General features: G+C 38.2%; 1 protein-coding gene across 2 annotated transcripts in view; it reads left to right on the forward strand.

The window, feature by feature from the left end:
- The window catches only part of gnao1a (guanine nucleotide binding protein (G protein), alpha activating activity polypeptide O, a), a 71544-nt gene that overhangs the window by 5786 nt on the left and 44840 nt on the right, over positions 1–20918 (forward strand). For both annotated transcript variants that reach the window (XM_056765635.1, XM_056765636.1), the window contains exon 3: positions 10247–10388. In XM_056765635.1, coding sequence (XP_056621613.1) covers positions 10247–10388 — 142 coding nt within the window. The remainder of the gene's footprint in view (positions 1–10246; positions 10389–20918) is intronic.

Genomic DNA, 20918 nt, shown 5'->3' on the forward strand with positions numbered 1-20918 from the left:
TGTGTGCGTTTGGGGAAGCTCTGAGTCACTCTAGAAAGGAAAAAGGAAGGAGGTCTGATGAAATATTCAAGCTGGTGAAATGCACCTAACATATGATGGTTTCCCTGTCCATTTTTTCTTCCATTCTCTCTGTGATCTTTTGACTCTATGTCATTCTCACTCTCTCTGTAACAGAGGCGGGTTTATGGTCAGTGTAGGAGATGTGATTGGAGTTGACTGCGCACAGGGAAAACAGTTTCTCATGCGTTGAGTTCCCAGGGCTCTGACTGTAATACTCTCCCCGATCTCTTCTGTCTCGTCCCTCAGACACAGTGTGACTTTTAGCACCACATGTTCTCTGGGTTGATTTTTGTGCTTTTCTGCAGGGCTCTTAAGAAGGGTTTTGGACGTGTGTATATTTGCTCCTTTTATATACCTGTGCTGCAGCAGCATGTACTTTGCATATGATTTGCAACCTCTGCCGTTTTCCAGGGTATGCAAAGCTATCAAAACAGCTAATTCGGTTAAACATGCGTAATGTTCAGAGCATACCATAACACATAGGCAGAATTTATTAGGCCTGTAAGATGTAAGAAAAGAGATATAACTAATGGAAGCGTTTTCGTTTTTTACCTACAACATTATACAGTATTTACACTTTCACTTCTTTTCAATTAAAAAGGGAAGTCACTCCCTCTTTCTCTCTCTCTCTGTCACAGAGTTACACATTTTTCAGTTTGCATATTCAGATTGTGGATTGAACACTTGAACTGCCGTTATGTTTGACATGAGGACATTTATGTCTGTTGCTACACATTGAGTATGCGACAATAAACTCTTTGATCAGGTCAATGAGACAAGTGATTCCACTTGGGCTAGGCCAACAAGTGAAAAGAAACACAAAACACCTGCATCCACAGTTAGGCCTATATGCACTTTTGTAAGCTGCTGTAATTGTTTCTCTATTATTGTTGATGAAATGTGTGATCAAGAGCAGAGATCGCATTAACCGAAAATTCTTCCTCATTGACAGATTTTTTTTAATCTGAAGGCCGTCCGTCATTTTGACGGATTACAGTAAAAGGGCAATTTGTAATTCCCCTTTTTTATAATTTCCTTTCATCAGAACGCGATTGTGAGCGACATGAGGTAGGCTACTATCTCTGCCCTGAATGCAATCTGAGAAGGGAAGTGTGTTTCCCATTCGTTAGTTTTAATGCCTGGTCTGTTTTGGAAAAACGCGGAGACTCGTGGTGCAGATGAATCTGACGCCTTCTTACAGGCTCCTGTCATTGTTACTGAAATGGCATATGAACATTGACAATTGTCTGTAATTTTTATTTTATTTCTGACAATAGAAATATGATATATTTAAATGAATATAGGCCATAACAACAATTCAGTTGTATTAAAATACAGTAAATTCGGAGAGTAAACGAAAGTATAGCGTAATGACGTCATGAACATGCTAATTAGCATGTGACGGGTAATAATAGACTATGACTGATATTTTATGAGCTTGTCCGTCAATAAAAAAAGTCTAGCGCAACCTCTGATCAAGAGCACAGCTAATTTTATTTTTGGGGATAAATATTTATTTAAGGTTATGGTAAATGGATCCAAAACAGGAGAGTGGGAAACGGGGCAGTGAACTGTCAAGTGCTTCCCCGAACCCCTCAATGACCCTTGTTCTCCCACCGGTTCCCCGTTTCCCACTCTCCATCTCTTTTGCTGTCTCTGTGGTGGGTCTATATGTATTTGGAGAGTTCTGGCTGACCCATGTGCTGGTGTAAAGACAAAAGGCTTTTGTCTTTTTGAGGTGTCGTTTGTTAGGCTATAAAGCAGGTCCTAGGCCAGCCCCTTCAACGCAATCACAAAGAAGCTTTATTGGGGAGGCTGTCTGGGTGGGTCCACTCATCTGATCTGGGGTCAGCTGATTTATAGCAAGACATTGCTATGGGAACTCTCCTTATGGCATAATAACATAATGTTTTTCTGCATGTGAATGTGAAACGGTACGAAACCCTCAACGTTGTCAGCAAAAATTACATATAAACATACAGCGGCGGAAAAAATTAGGAGACCAATTCAAAAATATTTTTCTGAATTTACTGTTTGTAGTTTTGTGTTACAGTGAACACTTTTTTTCAATTTATTTATAGACTCTATTTGAATTTTTGGAAAAACTGGAGAAACAGGTCAAAATAACAAAAAAGATGCTCTTGTATTTTTTCCGACCTCAAATACTGCACAGAAAACAAGTTCATAATCACTTTTAAGCAATACAACTGTAATATTTGTACACGTTTTCAAAAATGAAACCTACTGTAGATTTGATCACAGTTTTTATGTGTTGTGTCATGCTGTCAAGTCTTTCACATTGCTGTTGGTTGACTTTGTCACTCCTGAGGTTTGATCTTTTTAAATTTCACAGACACTGACTGGAATGGCAACAATACATCTAGAAAGTGAAAATTTGGAATTGTCTCTTAATTTTTTTCAGCGGCTGTACTTGCTTTCATTGAACGCAAGAGCACCACACTCATGTATATTTTGCACCCAGCAGTATGAATAATTTGTTTATCTGTGGGTGGTAGTGACAGTGATTTAGTGGGGTGATGAGACGGGTGTTAATTGTATCCCCCTGTGACTTTGTTTTGACTGTAAGTATCATTGTAACCTTTACCTGGTGACTGTATGTATGTATAAATTGGTTCACCTGTCAGTAGTTTCCAGCAGCCTTTGGCCCTGGGGTGCAGACACACACACATACACAAATGGAACTTAGGTATTACACAAGCGACTCTTAATGAAGATATAATTGGGGATGCAGTAGGTGCTTGGCCTGTGGCCTTTTGTTGTGCTAACACAGATGCAAAGTGGAGCAGTTCTTCTTTCACAGTCTTCACTTCCTATTTTGGTGGCTGAAAAGTTCAGATGTTGCCCCATCGCTAACAGTGAAATCATTTTTCAGGGACAGCTGATAGTTTAACCCCAAACGTGCTGCATGGTGAAAGCTTGGATTTTGCTGTAAGAATCAGTCAGCTGCTGCATGCACGTTCCTCTGGTTAATGCTGTGGATGTGAAGCCTTGTTTCATTTATCCTTTATGTATTCTATCCCTCTTCTGGACTCTGTTGCCATGGAGATGACAATGGCGGCCAAAATTAGAGGAAGACAAATGACCAGCGCTGCGTCCCAATTCGTCTACTTACTATGCATTAAAAGTATGCACTGTTTTTGCTATGCAAAAGTATATACATTTTAGTGTGTAGCAAAATAATATACACACAGACGACAACAAAAGTATTTATTAATTTATTGTTCCATATATAATGTTAAATCTGTAGTAATATTCATTAATGTAGTGACACATCAGTTATTTAATTTTATTAATGCAGTGGAGTGTCACTAAACTCCGCCTACTCGTAGTGAGTTGTGGGTAATATTAGTTGTTAAAGTGTGCATCATTCTGCTCTTTGTATTTCTTCTGGAACTAGTAGACCATCCTTTGGAATACTCTTTTCAACATACTACGATTTGGCACATACTAATTCTTTTTTTGAATAGTATTTAGGAAAGATAGTATGCGAATTGGGATGCAGCACCAGTGTGGGCAAAGGGGGGAGGGGTGGTTACTTGGAAACGTGAATCACAAGAGAAGTATTGAGAGAGAGAGAGAGCTTCGTCAACTCTATTGACTCCAATGGAACAGTTTTTTCACAGCAATGGCGATTCAGGGAGCCTCTCAATAGTTCCCGGAAGTTACTGGTAACGCATGGAGCTGCAGCAAAACCAGGGCTCTAGACTGCGACCAAAATGCTCGCAAATGCAATCCAATCATTTTTTATAACTTGCAATATAAATTTCAAAGGGTCCCTTTGGTACCGGTGCATAAAACAAATTTTAACATTTAAGGTGATTTATGAGTGGTGAATGACACGCTTGTGATAATTGCAGGAAAGAGCGTGAAGAGAGCACATCACTCCCTCCGTCTCCAAACTAAAGTGTGTGTTTGACTTCATTCGGTGTTGCGCAGACCGAACAGCATAAAAGCACTCTTTTAAAACACTCTCACAGAACATTGATGTCATATTCTGATCATTCTGCGCAGCGCTTAATGAAGTTGAACACATCGGTTTCTGTCACAGTTTAACCAAAAGCGAAGTCGAAAGACAGTTTCACATGGCGCATTCTGACTATATTTTTACATGAATTACAGCTGGGTGTGAATGTTCTCAAAATCATTTGCACCGATTCATTTTGTTGAAACAACTCAAATGTCAAACACTGAAATCACGAGACTCACTGTCTGAACCCATCAAATCAGTCACTCAAAAGACCTCAGTGCTTAGACCATTTAACAAGAGTGGTTAGTAAGATTTAGTATTTAAAATTTATTTATCACAATATGTATTGAAGTACATATATAATCATTTAGTTCTTAGTTACTTTTGAGTTTTGAGGTTGCTATTTTAATATTATGTGGTAAAAATAAAGAAGGCCAGTGGCAAAATTATAGCTTTTTGCAAAGAGTGCAATAAAGGAGGATTGTGAAGAGTGACCGGTCATATTTGTGTCAGATCATTTTTTTATTCCAATATATAACTAAATTAAAATTGAATATAAAACTAAATAATAACAACTGTATAAAATAACAAGTACAAAGATTCTTGCATTTATTTTCGATTAAGTGGGCTAGCAAGTGTTAAATCGCAAAAATGAAGCGGCCTATAGGCGACCATTTTCAAAGACGGAGTGACAAATTAACACAACTGGCTGGCTGTGCCATATTATGTATTCATAACCAGTCCAAACCAGTAGCCTGAAATGAGTATGCCAAAAATCATTGTTGAGTATGACAAAAATTGTTGAACTGACTATACAAGTAGATTCCTGTAATTCTTTTTGGATTGAATGAAAGAAATCTGTATTGTTTTGCAGTCTCGGTTTGTAATAAGAATGTGGTTTCATGTGTAAAATGGATTGAAACGACCACAAGCCAAATGCAGTTCATTGATGAATTTTACAATGAACCGTACAACCGCTTTCCAAAACAACACTCCCGACGTGCTGATATTATAAAACCGCAATTTTGACATCAGTTCAATTCAAGTATATTTATATAGCACTTACAGGAAAAAAAATATCCACAAACAAGTATAGAATATATACAGGATATATACAGAGAAAAACGCAATACAATACATCCACATAGACAAAATCGTAGAGAGAGAGATCGAGAAAATGAAAGGATAACAGTCAGCGTGTTGTATTTTCAGTTTTCCATATGTGAATGGATCCAGTATGGATCCAGTTGAATGTGACTCAGATACATCTGCACACAGCAGAAGGGAATAGACAGTGTGTGTACATGTTGGGCAGATGCTCGGCTGATGAGAGAGGGGGGTTGACCTGCGAACTCTCGGGTAGAAGCGAAGCCATGATTATTATCGTTATAAATAGATGTCCCTCCCGGCATTCGGTGGGATAAGTGGCCACGTCCGGAGGGTGATGACAGGAACAGTTCTCAACAGCACCATCAGGACAAAGGATTCTCTTACAAATGACATGAGCCAGTTCTAGGTGATAGGAGAAAGAGGTAGTGTGGGTCGTTGAGTGTACGTGTGTAAGTGTATTTCTGTTTTGGCTGCCTAGTGTGCACACTTGGGATACACACTAACATTCCACCCCACAGCTTTAGAACGTTTGCTGACAATGAACATGAATATTTTCCTATCCATTGCCATCCCCAAGCTGGGCAGAATCAAGATAAATTTATAAATTTGATTGTGATCCAGGTGTACTCAACCCAGGTTACAGGTCACATGGCGCAGTTTGGATAATTGTCATAACCTCATTTTACGAGTTCAAGCTGGCCAGATCCTGTAGCTCTCGAGACACATACTGTGGGAAATCTTCATGCATGACTGATATACGTTTTCCAATGTGAGATGATCCTTTTTCTCTGTTCTCTCTCTTCTTTAATGAGCTGTTCTATAATAAGTTCTCCTGAAGTGAAGGAAAGGTTGCTGAAATGTCTTTCCTCTCCCTCATGCTTGCTTCACAATACCAGGCCTATCAGATCAAAAATGAGAATGCGTATTAAAGGGATATTTCACCCAAAAATGTACCCTTTGATTGTTCCAAACCTGTATACATTTCTTTGTTTTGTCCAACAAACTGGAAGAAATTTGGAAGAATGCCAGACCTCACCCACCATTTACTGCAATAGTAGGGAAAATAAATACTACTCGAGTCATTGGGGGGAGAGATTTCACAATCTTCCAGATATCTTAGAACAATCAAAGGGTGACGAATTTGTTATCTATATTATATTGCATTTCTGGCAATAGATCCTCCAACAATTACACACAGGACCTCTAATCATAACTCAATTATCTCATTCAAATTTTGACAATTTTAAGAAGACACCATATGCAGATTTATGTACGCATATTTTAATCAGGAAATACACATTCAGTGCAGGCCTGAGCAAAGTCATAAGAACAATCTGGAGCTTGCACGAATATTGACTTGTCAAAGTCACCGACTTGTGCAGCATCAGCAGCCTTCTCTAAATTTTGGCAAGACCTAAGATGCATTGATTTGAATAGCACATACGCACATTTGAGCAGCACATATCCATCCCTTGATTCATAGTGCTTGCATTGTACCCTTACACATTTGGCAGACACATATCAAAAGCAGCTTACGGTGCATTTAAGTTACACATTTTATCATTATCTGTCTTGTCTGGAAATCGAACCTGTAATTTTGGCTTTGCAAACACCATATGTTACCAGTTACAGAAAGTGTTTAATAAATGGTGCAAAACATGTCACATCCATCTTGCTGATAGTTTCTGTCAGCCTTTGGGAGGCACCTAATTAGTTTTACGGTGGTTTGAAGGAATTTTGGCTTGTATGTAAATGCTTAACATAAACAGTGCAGTTCAGTGCAGGGTTTTAATTTCCCTCAATTTTTTATATTTTCAAGTTACTGTACAAAGCTAATTACACTGATGCAGTTTGTAAACAGAATTGTTTCTCCTGTTGTCAACGTGTATAAAGCAAACTGAGGTCATGTTATTCATGGTCAGTCGATACAGATGCGTCCAGTGGTCTAATTGACTGGTCGGTGTAACCCCAACATGCTCTCATTCTAGTCTACAGGCACACATACCTGTGGGAACCGATTTGGCTTCAGGACAAAATCCTGATGTCCAGCACACATTAGTGACTAAATGTGTGTGTGTGTGTGTGTGTGTGTGTGGCCCTTGGTTTTTCTTTGCCAGGTCGACTGGAACAGGAGCCCTATCAGTGAGAGTCTACTTTCAGTGTCTCACATTTAAAACAGATCAATGTTTCCATCTTCCCCCGGGAATCAAACACCGGTGTTTTTATTTATAAAACTTTCAAAAGAACCTAAACATTTGTTATTTTTATCACCTGAATTATTTAGTGGTAATCTGAGAGAAGTGAACGAGAGAGAAAATTCTCAGAATGGATTTACAATGTTACCTCATATTCATACTTTTTTCAAGGACTAGCTATTAATGTAAGTATACAGTCGTCACCTCACTTGAGTTGGTGTGTATGTGTGTGCACACAAAGCTGTCAGAAATATCAAACCCCAAATACATGTCCCATCACACCTCTCCCTGGCACCAGTCTAATAAACTAGTGTGATGTCTGGTCTGCATAATGCCAGGCTATGCAAGTCTGTCTGGCTTTTCTCATGCCACACTAACACTGTTTACTGAAACCAGTAAAACCAAGTGGGGTGCAGAACGCTGACACAATCATTCACAGGCTTTAGCTGTCAGACCAGGCAATGCCATTGTGCATCAACAAAAACATTTGCACACTAAAAGGGTCAAAGCGTAATTCAGACATGATACGTCTCAAAATCGCACAGGCCAAGTTTCAGTATCGCAGAAGGGACAGATGTCCAAACCTAATTTCAACTAAACCAATTGAATTAGGGAAGGACCAAGTGCAAGTCGGGCCCCCCTTTGTGATTTGGCTGCAGCACAGTCATGTCCATTTCTTTGTGGAAAACACACCCTTTTATGCTGCAAATGCTCTACTTTTCTGAGATTTTACGTTCATGCTGTTGTATTTCCTACTGCATTTTGTAAGAATGCTTAACATTTAAACAGTGAAAAAGACTAAACAATAGACGGAAATGCACAGACAATTTAAATAATTAAAAGCTTTGCTATGCAGACCGGATAGGAACAATAGATGAACAACTCTGCACGGTTTGTCCTAATAAATAATAACGAAAAAATGCAGCTAATCTGTTTTTCCTTCCGACGATGTATCCATACAAAATGAAGATTAACTACACCTGAGAGAGATGAGAATTATTTGACCTGAGTGACAACAGCAATTTTTTTAACAGCTTTTGTTATTGCATAAAGATTATCTGGGGTAAATAATTTATCATTTCTTCTCTTGATCTTGTGCTTCTAGTTCCAGTGCACTGCAATGTACATTGTATCCGTGATATTAATTCCAGTATATTCCCAAAAGAACCATACACATTAGGGTTGGAGATCAAGAATCGGTTTTATCTTCGAAGGACTCAACCCCCTGATACACAGATATTCTCTAAGTACTGAACATGCCACTTCGAAAGAAATGCTGTGAGCTTCCAAATTGAATGCGATACGAAACACTGGGCGCTGTGGAATAATACAACATGCATAGAAAAAGATTAGATGCACATTTTGAATCTTAAACGGATTTAAACACACTTTCGGATAATATTTTGGCACCCTTAAAGATTACACATTCATGCACAAATGAGTCTTTCTACTGACTGTCAATTGAATTCTCTTAGATCTACATGGGAAGAAGATAATATAGGATAATATATGTGGCCTTCTTGGCCTCTGAAGTTGAGTAACTCCGATGCGAATCATTCATGTTAAATATAATTATCACTCTGTGGCTTTGGCAATTAAGTATATTAACCCTAATGGCAATAAAGCAAACTAATTAAATTTATGAAGACTGAGGAACAAAGACCAGTGTAAGGCATCAGGATGGAGCCCTGCGGTCCTCTTAAAGCAATGAGACAAATACAAGGTGTTTGGATCATATCACTAACTGTATTTTGAGTGTTTTTATCCACGTCTCAAATTTATCATGAATAAGGAATGGCTCTTGCATCCCTGTGTGTTCAAAATCATCTTTTTTGGGTTTGTTAATGTAAATGTAAAGCGTATTGCTATAATTTAAATAAAATAATAAAAAAGTAATCTTGCTAAGGAATGCGCCTTGGGCACATTGAGGTATTTTGCATAATTGATGCTAACCAATGGTACTTGTTATGGGTGGGATGACGGGTGTAGCCCCACCCCATTCTGCAGGATTCAGCCATATGCAACAATGTGTAGAACGAACCTCATACAACCGAGTAGCCCGGAGATAGTAAAAAACATACGCTGATCGTCCGTGTTGAATCCCATGAAGTTGGATTACATACGCATACGTTCATTCTGGAAAGTATATGAACATCTTAGTGTTTCAATCCATTTTTTTATTATTATACACAATTTACTTAGAGGGATGCACGCAGGCTTCTCATTCTTAACATGGTTAACTTGTCGAAAAACAAGTTGGATGTTTGATGTCGTTTTTCTGTGCTTGATACCCTCTCCCAGCACTTCAACTTGTTTCAGGAAGTTTTTTATAAGTTTAGATCCCGGTTTCATATCAGGGATCCTATTCCTTTTATTGGTCAATTCTCCTGAAAAAGCACGCCAAGGCGAAAGAAAGAGCCCACCCATGAGCCAACCTACGAGGCCCGAATCTTAGTCATATATCTGTGCTTGGTTGGCAATCGGCGTGTACATGCATAATCTAAACAACACAAATTTAGCGTGAATCAATACTTATGCATGGATAATGCGATGATATAGGGCAGGCTTTTGTTTGATTTAGTTCCTCCCCACGCACATCCCGGACAGGACGTCGTGTTTTTCCGGAAATAATCGTACAGTTGTGTCTATCTTTTATAAATGTGATCAAAGCAAAAATCTTTTTCGAAGATACGAAGTATGCAATACTACTCTATAGGTACTCAAGATTAATATGAGATTGGCAGAAACTGAATGTGTTATGGCAGCTTTAAAAACATGATATGACATCTTTCTATCAATACTTTAATAGCATACTTTTATTCTATTTGCCTGTTTAGGAAAAAAAAAACACGTCACAGCTTCACTCTCTAACATACTTTCTTTGTGTGTGCAGGATTATCCACGAGGATGGTTTCTCTGGCGATGACGTGAAGCAGTACAAGCCAGTGGTCTACAGCAACACCATCCAGTCTCTGGCTGCTATCGTGCGTGCCATGGACACACTGGGGCTGGAGTATGGAGACAAGGAGCGTAAAGTGAGTACAACACAAACCCTGATAAGCTGTAATGCTTGCTAAGAATGAAGTTCCCATAGAAGGAATTGCAATGTGATTATTATGAATAATAAATCTAACACGATCAGGTGTAATGTTACTTTATATCATACTGTCCTTTTTAGCATTAATAAGCACAGGAAGAACTGACAGCCCTTTAAAAAATATTTCAAATACAATTTTACATGCATGAAACCTGCATTTGTGTGACACCTTAAGCTTCAATTGTTCAAACAGCTAGAAAGTTCCTGATTATAGAAATGTATTTGTGGCTTAGGGGCCATTTAATATTGTTTGTTATTATTTGTACTAAATAATCACATTAAAGTAACAGCCCTAAGCACAAGGCTTCATATTTTTCATAATGATAGGATTTGTTTTTAACATTTTGACCTGTGTGTCTGTGTATAATAATGTGGGAATGCGTAGGATGATATAATATTAAAGATGTGTTAAATCATGTATGTGATGGTAAGGATAATGGCATTTTTTATTTGCTTGACTATTGCACTCTGCTTTATAGCCGAGGGAAACAGTGAAGACACAATTATGATAGATAAATGTAGAAAATGTACTGTAGTGTATACTTTTAGATTTAAGATAATTCAGGGGAGTCGGGTTGGTCACTGACAACAGAAAATAGCCTTCAGTGCGATCCAGCACATTTTTTTAGGTGCGGCCATGGTCTGTTGCTAAGCACGCTGTGAAATGGTTTATGTGATTTCGCAGTATTAAAGAAAAAGCTACATCGGCCGAGATAAAAGTTCTTACTGGGTTTACATCATGGAAAGATCAAGATTTAAATAAAATCTCAAATGCGGAGAGAGACCATTACGGAAAATGGCTAAACTACGATTCAGACACATTTTCCAAATGAATTCATAGAGAGCCTCAGCAAATTCTGATCATATAGAAGATGATGTTTAAAGAATGATAGACTTAAATCAGAAACCATTACCTAATGCAAAAGTAAAATGATCATGGGTGGGAGGCAAAGCTGAAGGTGAAATTACTTTGCCTCTGCTAGATTCTCTGCTAATACCTTTTGTTGTGAGAATATAAGGAGTCTCAATCCTGCGGTGCCCATTACCAAGAGCTCTTTCTGTATAATGTCTTTGAAGTAATTTGGCTTAGCAGGAAGCAATATTTTATTTTAATCAAACCAAAGCCGTTAATACGGCGGGAACAGTCATCTGAAATATCTAGCAGTCATCGATTAAGATATTTTTTCGCTTGAGAAATTGAGAACCTCTTTGTTTTCAGGTTGAGTTACATATCAGGAAGCTGAGCTTGAAGGACACGATATCTATGCACCCAGAAAGAGAGGTTATAGATAGCAATATGGCATTGCGTACATTTGAAAGTGACTGTTACTAAGTTTAGTAGGTTATAAGTCTATGTTTGACAGACCGATAAACATGTTTCAAACGCTACTGAGTGGTTTTACCATTCACCTTGCGTTTCGCTGGTTGCACTGAATTCTGAAATTGTCTTCAAACTGTGTGTATACGCTTACGATGAGAACAGATCACTCGCATGCATCCACACTAACTCTTTGGCCCTCTGTTCCTTCAGGCTGTGGAGGCCAGCTGGCTCACACCTTTTTAATCTGAGGTGTGAAGCTTTTATTGGAACTGCTCGCTCAACAGCCCAGCCTTAGTACATCTCTATGCCCTTTCTTTCTCTGTCTCTGTGCTCTCTGTATGTCTCTCGCCCACTTCTTTTTACCCTCACATCATTCTACCTTCCCTCTCTCTCCTATCTGTCGGCTTTTGTATGCAATCTCACATCCCCCTCTCATCTCTATCACCCTCCTGTATCTTCTCTTCCCTTCCACCGATCTGACCCTGTTGCCATGGCTACATCTTGTTTCGCCTCTCTCTCAACACATTCCACAAGTCTGTGTCCGTGGGCAATGTCACTCACACGCATTCTGCCCAGCATCAATGAGGCAAGCATCTCATGTGACCATCCATGCAGCGTATGTGACCAGTGAGCTACGCCCTTTTTAAAAACAAACAGTGTAGCGGTTTCCCACATCCTGCCATGTGATGTTCTCGTGTGCTGTCTGTGGCAGTCTGTTGTATGAGCCTGTTGTTCTCTGCCTTTATTTAAATATGGAGGATGTTTACCTGACACATCTCTAACCACGTGGCTGTACTGTTAGAACCAAGTAGGGTAATGGTGGATCACGCTACAGCCTGTGGGAGAAAGTCTGTTCAACCTATTGTGATTCCCTGCTGTTAAACACGTCATGTCATGCTGCGGGTGCATTACATTGTAATTTGCCAAAATGGCTGCCATTTTGAGCCGAATAACCTCCATAAGGCACAGTGACCTTACCAGAGTTTTACACGTCCTGAATCCTGACTGACATAAATGACTGAAAATATAAATCGTTGGTCTGTGGCAGGCAAGGGCCTCCTGCCCAGTGCCTGGCATCCAGATGGACACAGATGGGCGTTTGCCATTTCAGCCCTCTGGTTCTACTTCGCTGTCCTGACAAAGGGCCTAAAGTCTTGAAAAACTCAGCTTGGGTATTACCAGACTGTGCGCTAACCGCATGCAAATCTATATTCAAAAACCTCCCAAAATAGAACTGAGAAATAATATTGCAGTCAGAATTAGGAGTATTTGCTTAATTGCTTATGAAGGGAGTTAGCGAGAGAGCAGCTCAAAAGGCTTTAAATTTGAAGTGATGTATCCTGCATCAGTATGTGCTATGAATTGCTGTTTTATGCCCATGGAAATAAATAGACAAATTGTAGCATTTGTACGCAGAGACAAACTGTGGATGTGGCAAAAATGTGGTCGATATCCCATACCCATTCTATGGGATCCCTGCTTAAGTATAGGGCTGTCGAACGATTAATCGCATCCAGAATAAAAGCTTGTGATTATGTAATTTTTCTCTGTGTACTGTGCATATTCATTTTATATTTATAACATATTATAACATGTGTATACACGTATTTAGGAAATATTTCCATGTATTTATTTATATTTACCAATCATTTAAATTATATATAAATGTTTATTAATTTATATATTTCACAATTATCTTAAATATATGCATGTATGTGTATGTTTTTATAAATGCAAAATTAATATGCACATTACACAGACATATACAGTATTATGTAAATACAAACGTTTATTCAGGATGCGATTAATTGCGATTAATCGTTTGACAGTCCAAGAAAAAATGTGTCGCTCTTTACCCAAATCATCACTGGGATACGCTGTTGTTTGTTGTGTTGGTACAAGTCTGTGTGTTTCTGTGTATCAAAAAGAGCTTTGAATTAAGAAAGAAACTTCATCTGAATATTCCCAACAGTCTCGCCAGTGCCCCAGTGGTGCTCCCACGCCCACTCATTTCCAAAGGGAACCCATCAAAACAGCTTCATCGTCTGCTAATACTCTTTATATAAGCCTGACCTGGAAAAATTTGCGTGATCTACCTGTATTCAAATGAGAAAAGTACCTGGTTATCTGGAATGTTATGACGTTCGTCTTATAAATAGAACAAAAGTGAGGTTAGTACTTTGCATGTCTGAAGTGATACATAGTCTGTTAAATGTGCCACATAAACCATTTTCCTTCTATTTTTACGTGGCGCATGCATGAGCATGTTTTGGGAACAATTTATTATCATTAAAACTTTATTTTTGGCTGCGTGGTACCTGTCCCACTTCTGTGTACAATGCACATCTGGTGTAAGTGTTTGTGCAAATGTGTGTTTTAAACTTGTTCATAAAACTAAGCTTCTGAAGGCATGCATGAGGGACTGTGCTTTTGCATATATCCGGATTAAATAAGCGTTTTCGAGGGAAAACTGTGTGAGCATTTCAGGTTAACTGGAACAAAACTGCTTTTGATATCTACACCCTTGCCTCCATTTGTTTCTCTACAACATTTTTCCCTTGGGTCTATAGTGTTGTGAATCAGGTCTATGAAGGACCAATCAATATCTCCACATCCCAAGTAAAGTGGTTTTTTAGTTGGCAAAATGAGCTCTTAGAAACACTTACAAGTCTCTTGTGAAAATTCGCTCTTAAATAAATGCCTTCCTGTCCATATACAGTGCTTTTAATTAAGTAGCTTCAGGTAAAAACTTGAGTATATGTTCTATCAACAAACACAATCCATGTAGGGTGTGTTTATATCCATACTCAATATAGCTAGGGTTCCTGGATCTGACTACTGTTTATTCACAAATTGGCAATTCAACATCTTGATCATGTCCATTTCACCCCACTATGGCATTTTAGATCATTTTTTGAAAAGTAGGTTGAGTTGCAGCACCACCGTTAAAAATAAGAGGGTAAGGTTAGTCGTACTGTATTTATAGGATGTGTAAATTAAGTTAAATTTAGTGTGTGACAGAAGGAGAGCCCTTCAGAAATATTAACAGATCCATCCCAACAGATTACACTGCAGTCTCCATTTTAATTGAGACTCTTTTGTGTCAAGTCTCTGGTGTTTGGAATCATAATAGTAATATCTTGGTCTCATCTTCTAACAGTCTTATAGCTCATCTTCACAGATCCCAAATATAATCATTTCCGCTGCATCTTAATTACATATTAGGTTAATCAATTTACCTCAATGAATCTCTACACTGGTGAACCCACATGGTGCTTTCCATGAAGAGTGAAGACTGTGCACTTTTGTCCAAAGTACCTTTTTAAAGGGACCAATTCCATGATTGGTTTTAGTTTTAGAAATGAAAGCAATGACTAAACAAACTTCTCTTTCTTTTATGAGAAATTTAAGTTTACTAATGATCATTACAAACCTACATTTGGGCCCAAACGCAATCTCTCCTCTCAGAGATTTAGCCTTAACTTGCAACCTTTGTCATTTCAATTTTTAAATACTAATATTGCTGAAAAAGAGTGTTTTTGTTTGCATTTAGACGTATCCCATTGACAATGGATATACAATAAAATGGCTTACAGTATATATTTTGCTTTGACCTTGAGATTTCTGATGATTAAACACATTATTTAAGAATAAAAAATGAAGAACAAAGAGTTGAGTTTATATACACTAATTTTAGAAAGTGTTTTCCAGTCTGTTGCTTTTAAAGTATGATTCTAAGTATGGTTTTTACATAAACTGAATATTGAGTCCATGTTTATGCTTTAGCAAGATTATTAGTGGATTCAGCTCAGCAATAGTGGTCTGGATATGTCCTTCTCCAGCAAATTGTGTGTTGACAAAGTTATGAAAGCTAGTCAGTGAAGTAGGGTTTGATGAATGTGTCTGGTGCTTTTCCCTTGTGTCTGCCCTTGCCTAAACTGTGCTGCTGTCACTTTATGGAGTGCCAAAATAGCAATCAGGAACGTATAGCACCTCGGCCAGATGGTCCCAGTCAGGGGGCTAGCGAGCTGTCCATTTCTTCTTCATATGCCCAGGCCCCAGATCTTATTACCACAGGTTCATCACTCTGTGCATGCTTTTGTGTTTAAGCATGAAAGTGCACATATGGGATACTGGTGGGTGGAAATTTGCCCTTGAGGAGATAACTGCTTCAGATTATGAAAAGAGAAATAAAAAATAGAGCAAAGGGAGCTTTTTATCCTTTCTTGTCGGAAATGTAATCTGCATCTCTCCAGATGTTTGCTTTATGAACCACTGGTCAAGTAGAATTCCTTTGGTCATCATTATAGTAACTTGCATCACTGCTGGTTTAACTAGACCGAGTCTAGACTTTGTGTTCAGAGGGGAAATGTAGAATCATAAAGGGAAAATGGTTCTTAACAGCTTAAAGGGTCACCTTTTAATAATAATAATTTAGATTTAAAATGTGATTTATTTATTTATTTGTGTGTTATGATACTTCAATACTTGATACTATCAATTGTCACAACTAAATGGCATGAGTTTGTGGTGGGACTATGTGTAAGGAGAACCAGTGACAGATGGAGGGATTTTCGTATGTTCTTGTTTCAGTGGTTTTGCTAGTTGATACAAGTAGTAGAGATATTACACACTTCATCTTAAAGGGATAGTTCACCGCAATTTTTATCAAAATCGAATGTAATTTCAAAATGGTGAGTCTTTCTTTCTGCTACAGAACACAAAATAAGTTACTTTAAGGAATGTTGGTAACCGAACAAAGGTGGTACCCATCGACTTGCATTGGTGTCTATACTGTAGATGTGAATGGGTACCGCCATTGTTTAGTTACCAACATTCTTCAAAATATCTTCTTTTGATGAAAGAAAAGCCATACAGGCTTGAAATGACTAGAGGGTGAGTAATTTTTTTATTTTATTTTTATTTTTAAACTATCCCTTTTAAAAGCAATGCGTATAAAGTCTCACAGCACCTTTAATCTAGGCATTAGTCTTTATTTTTAAATCTCGGCATTAGATATAGAGTAATGTGTTGCTGCATCAGCCTTAATGCAAAGTGATATTAATGTATTTTCCTACTATTTCCCTAATGCTGATGATGTTACGGTGCAAGGGTGCGTTCTTACATTTCTTCTTGCAGCCTTAGGGTAGAAGGATAAGGGAATAATAGGTTTGTTGACAGTATGGCCAACAAATGAATATTTACATGCTCATAAAGCCACCTTTTATACGCCTCTGCAATACAGCCCCAACAATCACTGTTTGTTTGTGTTGGCATATGAGAGATGGAGAGCCTTTTTTTAATAGCAGTGATATTTTGTTGCTGTTCAAGTCGATACTGCAAGTATTTCACTGTGAGAGCAATGCTGTTATAAGGGAGCGGACCTTAGAAAGAGCTCTTAAAACCAACACAAATGAGGGCGTAAAATTGTAATATAAACCGATTAGTGGCCATGAACTCGACCCACAAAGGACTCTGAAAAATAACATGAAATAACAGGAATGTGTTTTATTTTGTGTGATGGAGGTACAGTACACTAGTTTGAGGGGTCTTGTGTGGCAGGTGATGAATTGGCAAAGAAAGAAAGAACGGTGTTTCAATTTATTTGTTGCACTGTTAGCACATTACTGCTTTAGCCACGAGGGACCCAAGCATTGAAGGTTTATTATTTTCATAAAGGGAGCTGCCAGTTATAAACATGGTTTTGCATACATTTTAACTTTCTAGGCTGCAAGTTTCACTTTAACTTAGTTTAGTAGAACATAAGGTTTAAACATATTAATGATCAATTAGTGGTCATACATTTTATCCGCTTGTTAAGCCTGACATCACGCACAACCATACATTGAAGGTCATATACCGTTTCCAGGTCCAACTGCTCTATCAGATGACATGGGAAAATAATAAAAAATGATGTAAAACTGCAGAAAACCCATTATCCCATCCTTTATCTCCACAACGAAATCACAAAGGGCTACACTGCAATTCATTTTGACAAATTATTAAAATATTTTTTGGAGAATCTGAGGCTGGAGAATGTATAGTGTACACTTTGAGTTTATAAGCGTTTCGCGAATAAACATTGATCTTGATTGGCTGTTCTTATAATACCCTCCATTGAAGTGAGTGGCTGCTTGGACCCTGAAACAGTATTCCTTACGTCACAACTTAACAAGCGTATAGAAGTTAATGTGCAATTGCAAATCTTTCCACTTACAGTATTCGGAAGGTTGAAATATTTTAATTTTAGAGCATTTTAAATAGCTTTATTAGAAAAGTAATTTTAAGTAGCTTATCAATGATTAACTTAGACTGTTGTGTAAATAACATAAACGATTTTGGGAGCTATTTATTTGACTTATAAGATTGCAAAATGCACAACAGCCAGCAAATGGTATTAGTTGGCAGTTACCATGTTGCATGAACCTGCCAAGCTGGACGATTCAAATAAAAATACTTTCATGCCAAAGATGTTGCTAACAGTCTTCATCTCTTATATTTACTTTGAACAATATGTAGTTTTCACTAAATATGGATTAAGTTACTTTACACAGATTTTGATACAGCGGATCTGAGAAGGTTAAACAGATTTTGCCCCCCATTAACCAAGATAGTAAGTTCCTGTCTGGTCATAAGCAGTGTTCCAAATATCTTTGTGTTCATCCGAACAAAGAAATGTATATAAATTTGAAACAATTCGAAGGTGAGTAAATGATACCAGAATTTTCATTTTTGCGTGAATAATCCTTTCAAGGCCTCAAAATGGCCTTTGAATGAAAAATGGCTTTTAAATAGTTTAACCAGGTTAATTTCTGCAGAGGTTGTAGATGTACAGTGTGCAATATAGGCTTATACTCTCAGACCCCTCTACATTCTGTCTTCCCCTGCATGTGCCTTATTGAAAGGGCTGTATTTTTCAGTTCGGGTATCTTTGAGAAAAGCCTCTGCACTCGTCCAAAAACAGCCAAGGCTTCGGGGCCCTTGGGTTTGATCTGTAAACGCTTTGACTTGTTTTTCAGAATTTCTCCTTGCCGCACACTCACTGACATCTTTGTCTGTGTTGCCAAGAATGACTCTTTTACATCATATGATCCGTCCCATGAACGGCCCATCCAAAGTGGACATTCGAGCTAGAAGCAGGTTCATAACCCCTTCCTCCACTCCCTCCTCGTTTGTCAAAGCCTTCTCGAATCGAGCCAGATTAAAGAAGTACAGTTCTGAAGCTGGTAAGCAGTGAGGTACCGTCTGGATTTAGTTTAATTGGTGAATGGTAGAACTAGAAAGATTGGAATTTGAGGCAGTGGGGATTGTAACAGAAACATGCCCCCCTGGCAATGCTGTATAAAACAGATTTAAGCCTGTGATTTACACATGATTTCTTGCGCTTAGCCTCAAAAACTCACATGGCTTGCCAGATCTTGATAGCTCTCGGGGTGAGATTACTTAAAATGTGACGATGGACCCAGGGGAAGATTGGAGAAGAAATAACACATTATATTTCAGCGAGACCACCTTGATTGGCTGGTTTGCCGTGATCACAGTGTGGAACTCACATAATTTACACCTAAGCTCACCTTGTTTGATTCCACGTCTTTAATGCCTTAACATTCATGATCCCCCCTTTAAAAAAAGGGAATCATTTCACACTATATAAATGTATCACAGAATAAATGTAGGAAATGCGTTAAAGGGGCTGTGTGTAGTTTTTTGGAGTATCTATTGACAGAAATGCAATTTAATATATACATAACTATGTCTTCAGAGGTGTATAAACCCTTACATAATGAAGCGTTTGTTACATTAGAATGAGCTATTTCTATCTGTATACACCGCGGGTCCCTTTACATGGAATTCACCATGTTGTTTCTACAGTAGCCCTAAACGGACAAACTGCTCTTCAGAGCGCATTTCGTAAATACGTTATATCATTCAGCAAAGAAGCAAAAACGTGACGACATCTTAGTCCTGTGTCAGCCACCATAGTGCATCAAAAGGAAGGGGATGGAGTGAGCCGTTGTCACACCATGACACATGGTACGGTTATTTCGTCCACTATCTATATATTAAGTATAACTATATAATGTTACATAACAGTTATATTGTCATTATGCCATATAATTATTTGTTGGTCATGCTTAACCTGTAATGTTGTCCTTTCTTCAGTAAAACCTAGTTTGTGCTTTGTTTTTTTACAAGTGCAAAAGTGTAAAATATTGTGATCACTCAGTACAGTAAAAATATGAGGCTCTCTGTTGTTTGTATAGTTAGTTAAGCATACCCCGGATATCATTATGCTCCATACCATCCTCTGACATTTTGAAGAGCGATGCAGCAAAGAGTCTACACTTCTAGATCTTCATGAGAAGCATTGCTTTGTGCGTGAAGCATCAAGGTCTTAGGTGAACAACTCATTTTACAGTTTTTACAGATGGTGACTGGCCCAAATGTTCTGCCTGCTTATGTAATAGAGTGTGTATAAGTACGTCTTTCTGAAAAATTATTGTAGTTAAAGAGTTTTCCTTTTAAAGGGGAGCTGGATCAGCTGGCTGCACCTCAAACACATTGAGAGTGACATTATTTTGTGAGTGTCTGTGTGTTTAACAGGAAGCAATACTCTGTGTATCACTCTTTAAGTCGTCCTTAATCCTACAATGGGATGATATTCAAATAATAACTTGTTAGGGATAATAGGACAATTAAAAGACAGTTCTTTACATGCATCTTAAATTGCCGGTCTTCAAATTCTGTGTAAAGACGCATGACTCAATTATGCCTTTTATCCCAACAGTCAGCTAGTATCAAAGGCAGTTTTGCCACCTCTGAGCAGCATTAAGCAGTCTGTGTAAATACACCTAAATGTCACTTCACATGCAGGCCCTGTGCCGCCTTTGCAGTGAAACGATGCCTCTTGTCTATGTTTGATGTTTAATATACAGCAGGAGGGGGTTTTAGTCCGGTGAGTTTGGCACGTCGTGACTGGTTACAGAAAGTCAGAGAACATTAAGAGAATGCTTCTTTTCTTTTCATTTCTTGTAAATGAAAATCTCATATACTTTGATCACTATTATGATAGGAAAGAATGTAGGCTAATAAAAGCTATATGTGCAGTTTATATAGGAATAATATGGGAACTAACAGGACCGTTAA

Source organism: Triplophysa dalaica, chromosome 14, assembly GCF_015846415.1.
Source record: "Triplophysa dalaica isolate WHDGS20190420 chromosome 14, ASM1584641v1, whole genome shotgun sequence".
NCBI lineage: Eukaryota > Metazoa > Chordata > Actinopteri > Cypriniformes > Nemacheilidae > Triplophysa > Triplophysa dalaica.